At 36.0% G+C, this 8,028-nt stretch overlaps 1 protein-coding gene across 1 annotated transcript; it reads right to left on the bottom strand.

Moving 5' to 3' along the window:
- Nucleotides 1-326: 326 nt before the first annotated feature.
- Nucleotides 327-7,147, bottom strand: LOC143633166 (AP-2 complex subunit alpha-2-like). Its single transcript, XM_077101515.1, has 26 exons — nucleotides 6,967-7,147; nucleotides 5,523-5,654; nucleotides 5,264-5,389; nucleotides 5,109-5,171; nucleotides 4,921-5,018; nucleotides 4,624-4,831; nucleotides 4,361-4,525; nucleotides 4,165-4,266; nucleotides 3,955-4,052; nucleotides 3,778-3,859; nucleotides 3,581-3,669; nucleotides 3,399-3,504; nucleotides 3,228-3,293; nucleotides 3,046-3,152; nucleotides 2,861-2,965; nucleotides 2,665-2,785; nucleotides 2,374-2,550; nucleotides 2,103-2,303; nucleotides 1,924-2,004; nucleotides 1,686-1,850; nucleotides 1,523-1,609; nucleotides 1,310-1,435; nucleotides 1,148-1,228; nucleotides 1,009-1,080; nucleotides 824-903; nucleotides 327-726 (listed from the first exon to the last, which is right to left on the bottom strand). The coding sequence occupies exons 1-26, from the start codon at nucleotides 7,096-7,098 to the stop codon at nucleotides 591-593; spliced, it is 3,006 nt and encodes a 1,001-aa protein (XP_076957630.1). The 5' UTR covers nucleotides 7,099-7,147; the 3' UTR covers nucleotides 327-590.
- Between the last annotated feature and the right edge of the window lie 881 nt (nucleotides 7,148-8,028).

The following is an 8,028-nucleotide window of genomic DNA, read 5'->3' as shown; positions in this document are numbered from 1 at the left end:
CCTAAAATGTAAACATCAACTTTTACATCGATATAGAAAGCAAACGGGCAACAAGCCACATCACAATTGTGTCTGTAACACGCATCTAAGGGTGTTTACTTGAAATAACTATGTCAGTTCTCTTTTGGTTTCTACGCACATGCAAATGGAACGTTGTTGAGTGCTTACACAAGTTTAAAAGCATTGTATTTGTAGCACTAGAATTCAAATAAAGTGACATGACAAATGCAATATGAAATCTGATAGTTTTTTACATGAGATAAATATGGGATCTCCTTTCCAGAATGTCATTAAAAATTACATATGTATATATGTGCACTGCCAAACAAAACAAATAACCTTACATACAACTTCACATCCATCCCATATTACATCATCACCAAACCTCCTATAAATGATATAAATGTTTCAAAGAATTTAAAAACCAAAGTAAACCCTCACCAAGAATGAGAAAATAACCAAACCCGACCTAAGCAACAAAAAAGATATCCAAGATGTCCCCGACCGTCGTCAATCACAATTCTTGCAATATGTTCTCCAAGATAATTACTTTTTTTTTTCTGACCAATGAAATTATTTTCATAAGTTTTTTAAAGCAAACCGGCAAGTAAAGCACCAGGATCTGATGATGAAATCGGTTGAGCAGTTGGTTGAGGTTGTGGAGGCACCGGCGGCCTGGAGGCTGTGGGAATGCTTATTAACTGTTCCTTAATGAATTCCTTCAACCTAAGTAGATATTTAGCCAGATAATATTAAACTCTGCGTACACTAATAAATATAGTAATCATTCCTTTTTATATGAAATTTAAAACCGGAAACATACTCGAATGTTAGTGTGGGGTCCCCTGACGCCACTGTCATACGTAATTGGGTTCTGTCAGCTGGATCCGTTTCTATTCGTACCTGAAAATATAATAACAAGGTGTAAGATATCATTAGGAATCAGAGTGGAATAAAAAAAATAAAGATTTAAGTTATTCAAATATTAATATATTTGTTTATACTTACTAGGCATAACATGGATCGTGTGCTTTCAGAATAGAAGGTTGTGCTTGCAACTAGATTGTTTGCATTTGGATCCTGAAAATGACATGTATCGTAAGCAGGTTTGCCTCTGTTATTTGATGTAAAACTACATATTGTTTACCAGTCCAGGAGAAACAATAAGCCTCAAACTGTTCAGCAAATTTGCCATTTCTCCCAAGGACATCGGTCTTACACCTCTAACCTGTTCATTGCATATATAAAAAAATTGCAAACTTTTAATGTTTAAAAAGAAAAAAGTGAATTCAACAAAGTGTATACAAACCACTTCTTGAAGTTTCAAAGGAGGTGTGGCGAGTGATTTCCACTGTGGGAAAAATTCTTCTGCGGATAAGGTTATTGGCTGGAAAAATTTGTTCAAGACTGCAGGAAGGCGAAGCTTATTATCAACCTGTGCGAGACAAAAAGGTCAAAAAGTCAAAACTGCTGACATGGATACACTGTTGACATAGATGATACAAAAATGAAGGATAAGTACCAAGGTGGTTCCAAACTTGTAGGAGAAATCAAGAACCGCAACATCCCTACTTGGGCTAAGATTTAGCACTTCAAGTGGGTATTGAACCTAAACATATGAATACAAGTTTACCATAAGAACCAAGATTTATTATTTTAAAAAGAAAATTAGAACAATGTATGACCTGTGCTCGTGGAGGAATAATTTCAGGTACTGATGAAAGCTCCAGTTTCAGATGGGATGGAGACAGAATTACTGCTTGAACTGAATCAAGCGAAGAAGTTGTCTTGTTCCCCAAGAAAAGGACAAGACGGCCATGTTGACCTCGCCACTCTGCTTTAATACCAATCTATGATAATAACAGTAATAATATTAATCAGGAGAAGATTAACCTGATGTACATTATTAGCAGGAGTGAGTACCTGGACATAAGGATCCTCATATAGAACTCCACTATCACTAACACATAAAGCATGGAATCTTTCTGCAATATCTACTATTGGCTGCAAGGTTGTCAAACGCAAGATTAGAAAAAGATATAAATATTTAAAAACAATAAAGATAGCATATGCAATATATGCAAACAAGATAAAAACAGTACCTTGACAGCATTTTCCTGCTCGCCAACAGGTGCAAGAGCTAATGCACCATCTTCACTTAGTGTTTCAGTTCCAGAAACACCCGGTGGTCCTTCAAGAGCCAGCGGGCTTAAAAGATCGCCGAGAATATCAGCATTTTGTGGCTCAACTTCACTCACAGTCCCATTGGTATGAGTCACTTCTTGGTCCACATGGTTATTTTCCTGTGAATTTACTCAAGTTGCTGATAAACATGAAATCAGAAAGTAAACTGTATATGCAGATTAATCTTACCATGTTGTTAATGCTAGGGATCTTGACCATGGCAAGTTGGGTCACTTGTGGTTCATTTGCAGGCTGCTGACCTGTCACCACTAGGGCATTAGAAGCCTGCTGTTGGGCCCGCGACTTGATAGCACTTAGCTCTGCTGTGTCAGTTTCAGTGTCCTCGGCTTTTTTAATCAAAGATGACTTCAAAACGGGTATCAAAGTCAAATCATCATGAGCGTGTGTTGATAAAGACATCGATATATATCTATATAGATTATATATAATAAATCTTCCAAAAATCCAAACAATATATACCTCACGTTCTGGGAACTTGGGCATTTCTGCTAATATATCCATCAAGGCTGGACCTTTCTTACTCAATGCAAAATACTCGACAGCTCGTTGTTGTATCTCAGCATCAATGCACGTTTCATATCTGCAAACATCAAAAAGTGTACATTTTTTATTTATCTTTACATTTAAACAATAATAATTATATGAATAAACTAACTTGCTGAATATTGCCCAAATCTGATTCTGCAGTTCTGGATCTAGTGGTTGGGAGTGCATCAAAATTTTTGCATATGCTGAGAGAAGAATGGAAATTGTAGGTGTCCTGAGCATATATGAGTCTTAGATTACAAGCAATAATGATTAAAAAGCATCTAACAAATAAAAAAGAAAAGATATACGCACGAAACAGTAGGGAGCTTCTCATGTAAAATGCTAAAAATTTCCTTTGGACTACAGCCTGGTCGTCTGGCTAAAAGGTGACTGTATTCTCCAAGCAAATACGCACTAACCTGTCCAAATTAAATAGTTGAGAAAAGACTTATATAAAATTTGTAAAACTAATTTACAAAATAATATAAAGTTACCTTCATCATTGTCTCGTGTACTGCAGGCTTATCTAGATACTCTCTAGCTTTCAGAGCTGCATAAGGCTGATGAAGTATACAAGTGTGAGTCAGAGAGTCCTATGAATATATCAATAACACAGCCACAATATCAAAATAATAAATGTAAATGAAATAAGATAAGAAGATTACCTGAAGGTCCTCGTTGTTAGTTACAAATTGCACAACACGAAACCAAATGTCATCGCTGATGAAGTCTCCTGCTTTGTCAATCAACTGAAGAATAACATCCACATACCTGAACAAATAAAATACAATTTGGTTCCAAAATCAAATTTGTAGATTAGATTATGAAAGAAAAAATAAGAGCATACCATGATAAATCAGGAGCAAATTTCTCTGCGAGAATAGCAGCTTTTAGTGCCAACTCTTCACGCATTGTAAACTCTGCTGTTCCAAGATACTGAAAAAAGATGTCATTGGTAACAAAACAAATTAGCATTCGAACATGTTTCTAAAATTTGTTAGCTGAGATACAACAGTTAACATCTAGCAATTGTTATACTTATACCTGTAATAATTCTTCAACGATGTCTTTAGCATTTGAAATATCACACATAGCATAAAGTAGATCCAGTGCACGTCTCCGAATGCTGTATATAAAAAAATTAATACGAAAATAAAAATATCATAAAACAAATGATGATATTATCAACTAATACAAGAAGATAAATATTATCATTCTAACCTTATATCAGGATCCTTCAGTGAGGTAATAATTTGAGCTTGATGTCTCTTAATAATTTCTTGGACATCTGTAACCATCAGCATTCGAGTCATATTCTCCTGTGTGTACCAAGTTGGAAAAATAACGCCATCAGAATATAGCGAGAAGATAAAAAGCTTCAAAGTTATAACATTGCACTTATGTTGCCATTTATTTACTTTAAGCACTTACTAGACCGAGGTAACGGATATTTGGCTCACGGACAGCTATAAACTTCCCAAGCAAAGCTACACACTGTGCCATCATCTCTTTTTCAGCATCAAGATGCATTACCTGTTATAGGATGGTTAAATGGTCATTATTCAGTTAAACTATAAACAATTAATAGAATATCTATAAGAATGCCAATGTTGTGATGTGAACTTACTAGAGCAAGAGCTTCAAATAAGACCGCATGAGATGCATTGTTCTTATTAACATTTTTCACAACATCTGTTCCCATGAGTATTCGTTGTAGAACCTCAAACAATGCTCTTCTTGTGTTTGGATCTTCAATTGTTGGAAAATATTGAAGGGCCCTCATTGTTTTCACCTGCAAATACCGAATATCATTAAAAAAATGGTTACATGGATCAAATCTATTTGTAAATTATTTATTTATTTATTTATTTTTGGAGAAAGTACACAAACCTGAAGCCAGGGTGAAGGAATACCATAATATGTATATTCTTGAGGAACATCTTGATTTCTAGCAAGTCGTTCCAATACTTTGACACATTTTGGTAAACAACTCCAGTATGCTTCATGGTTATTAGACACTAAAGAAACAAACAGGCTCATTGATGATGTCAAAACACCAAGATTGCGTTCATCTAACAATTGTGCCATCCGGTCTGACCTGTAAATTTACCAGTACCAAACTACAATCACAGAGAGAGCTAAAAGGATATTCTAAAAACAATGTATCTGACAAATAAAAAAGTTTACCAGCCATCAACATTAACAACATCAGGGTTTTTTCTAAAAAGCCGAAGCAGACAAAGTGCGGCCTTCTTTTTCACCAGTGGTCTGCAACTACTTGAGATCTGAGGTACAATCGTACAAAGTATAATGATGTCAATAATTAATCATTTTCATTCAAAACTAGTAAAGTTTCAAAATGAACATAGACTTACAAGTAGCTTTTGAACATCAGGTGCTAACGATTCAGCAAATTCTCTACCACCAATATTTCCAACCTGTTAGTTATGGAAACAATTTGTATAGTTATAATAACAAATAAGTAAAGATAATCTGATTTAACCTCACAAATAAACTTATATATCCATACCAATGTTAAAGCCAAGCATTGAAATGTTTCGTTGCGGCCAATAATATCATTACGAACTGTATTAATGGCTAATCTTAAAAAATCATGATTCTCATTGAGCAAGCAAGATGTCACTAAATACCCAACCTGCAGGATCACATAATATGAAAATAAAAATTCCAGTGTGCAACAAAGAGATCAAAAGTCAAAACAACTTCGCAGCATGCATCACGTGAACCAGTATTATGAAACAAATATATATATATATAATTTTGTGTACCTGCTTTTCAGGATATTTTGGTGCAGATATTAAAGAAACAGCTTCCATATGACCAAAGTCCACATCATATCCTAGCATAAATATGTAAAGCATTTTCCAAACGTATTTCTTCTTCTCATATGGTGTTAACCCCTGTGAAAAAAACAAATGCAGAATACATTAACGAAAGACAACCAACATAAACAGAAAAATGATGCCCTCATCCAGAAGGGCATCCCGCACCCCTTGGCCCTTTCATTCTTCCATTCTCTTTATTTCATTTCATTCTTCGCAAAAACAATGAATTATATGCATACTTGGTAAATATGTGTTTGGTTATAACAATCTGTTAGATGATATTGGTCCATAACTTAGACATGAATTAAAGGTCAACTTGTTTTTGATTAATACGTTAGTTTTTCCTCATTTTTTTATCCAAATTCTGCACATAATATGATGATATACAAAGAATTTTACTTCATTATTAATGTATTCCAACCTTAAATTTTTCATTTTAAGAGGTAGCAAAGCAGTGATTCTATTTAATCCCACTGAAATTGAAGAGCTGTATTACTACACTTCATATCACTAAAAAGAATTACAAGTTACAACTCATCTAAAGATGATGATAACAAAGATAAAAACTTGATAGTGAATTCGAATTTTTTGCTTTGATTATTCCTTACAAGTATTATTATCGTAAAAAAATACATACTTATGTTAATATATTACTTGGTGAGTACGGATTGAAAGAATGTTGAGATCCCACACCTAGGGGTGCAAACGCGATGAAAAGTTCGCAAGCTAATCAAGATCGGATCAATAAAAAGCTCGAAGCCAGCCTAGCTTTTTCAAGCTCGAGCCAAGCAATAAAGCTCTTTTTTTATCAAGCCTGAGTTCAAGCCTTATATGGGAAGCTCGTTAAGCCTTGTGTGTTTTCAAGTTTCCCCTCTTTAGACTTGTATGTATTGATTTCACAGTGCACACCCGAGCTGGAGCCGAGCTTTAGCTCGTACTAAAGGAGCTCTAAATCTAGTATGTTTCTTTAGGTTTCAACTCGATCCACTCTCAACCAAACTCCATGAGACCAAATTAGCAGCACAATAAATCATCCCAACGGGTCTAACACTAACTAGTGGCTCTAGACCTCCCAAATCTTAATGCATCTAAAACGAGTGCCGTGTATATGACTAAATCATCATCTAAGGTAGATAAAAGAAACACTGTAGCTGAATTAAAGGTCACACCTATCAATTATCCTCATCTCAAACAGTTAATTTACAATTGACATTCACAGTCACCTTTCTGGTCAATGAGAAAATTGACCAATCCAATTAAACCTAATTTGCAAAATTCAATTTAACCTAGGCTAATTCACAAGTTCAGCTACCATACAAAATGCATATATAAAAAATTTAACTTGTGAAATTAATTTACATAAAAGTTGAATAAATAAAAAACCTACCTTTTCGTTTTTAAAACGATTGCGGACATTACCAAGCTCTTTATCAACACGAAGGCGTTCCTGTTCTTTGTTCTGGCAATTACGGATTTCGGATATGAACACAGACAGACCTCGCACGCTGGACAACGCCATCTACGGTGATCAGATCAGATCCAACTGACTGTGTGTAGAATCAAGCAGAGTTTGATTATTATTATTATTGTGGATCGATGAAATGAAATAATGAAATGAAATTAGGATCTAGAGAGAGAAAGAAAGTGGACGACTGAGTAAAACTTGGGAGGAGCAGTCAGTCAGTCAGCCTGGACGAGAGAGACGACTACGGACTTCCCGTTTACAATATTGTTAGTCAAACCATTTGATTTTCGAAAATCGTATGCTTTAAAATTATTCAAACCCGAACCGAACCGAACCGAACCGAATCGAAATGAACTAATATTGAACTTAAATGTGTAGTGCGGTGTTAATTGGGCCGGTATTGTTTAAGTTCGTATTATTGATGACAATTGAAGAGGTAGGTCCCCGTAGAGTCCAGTTAGACCCGCAAGGCTCACCTTGAAGAGATACGTCTGCGTAAAGACCAACTGGATCCGCAGGACCCACCATGCTCAGAGAGATGAAGACCTTACACGCAGTAAGCCAGATGTTCCCGCAGGAAAGCCTCCCTTGGTACAGTACCCTGCCTGTTCCGGCAGCTATGGGTACAAGCCAAGAAGGAAGGCTACCCGCACTAACAGTAAGGCTATACGCATAAGGCACTAACTCTTATACTTCAGTAATGTCACCTGAAGAATAAATGAGCAGGGCGGGAATATTCCCGCCCAAAAGAGCCAGTCCGTACGCTTCTAGAAGATCTTTTGTACTATACCTACCAAGGTATGGACAAATAGACAGGATCTGACGAAAGCGACCCATGAACCAATCACAGGGTGACAGCTCACCGACAATAGTACGAGGAGGAGCGCGCTCCAGTATAAAATGTCACTATCAGCCGCTGCCTACCCACCAACTCCCATCGTGGCACGAACGTAGCCCATAGCTGGTGGAAAATGAATATTATAT

This window comes from Bidens hawaiensis, unplaced genomic scaffold (genome assembly GCF_021521415.1).
Source record: "Bidens hawaiensis isolate Kalapana, Puna unplaced genomic scaffold, B.hawaiensis_p1.1 tig00006617_1, whole genome shotgun sequence".
Classification (NCBI taxonomy): Eukaryota; Viridiplantae; Streptophyta; class Magnoliopsida; order Asterales; family Asteraceae; genus Bidens; species Bidens hawaiensis.
This window is presented reverse-complemented; position numbering and strand designations above follow the sequence as displayed.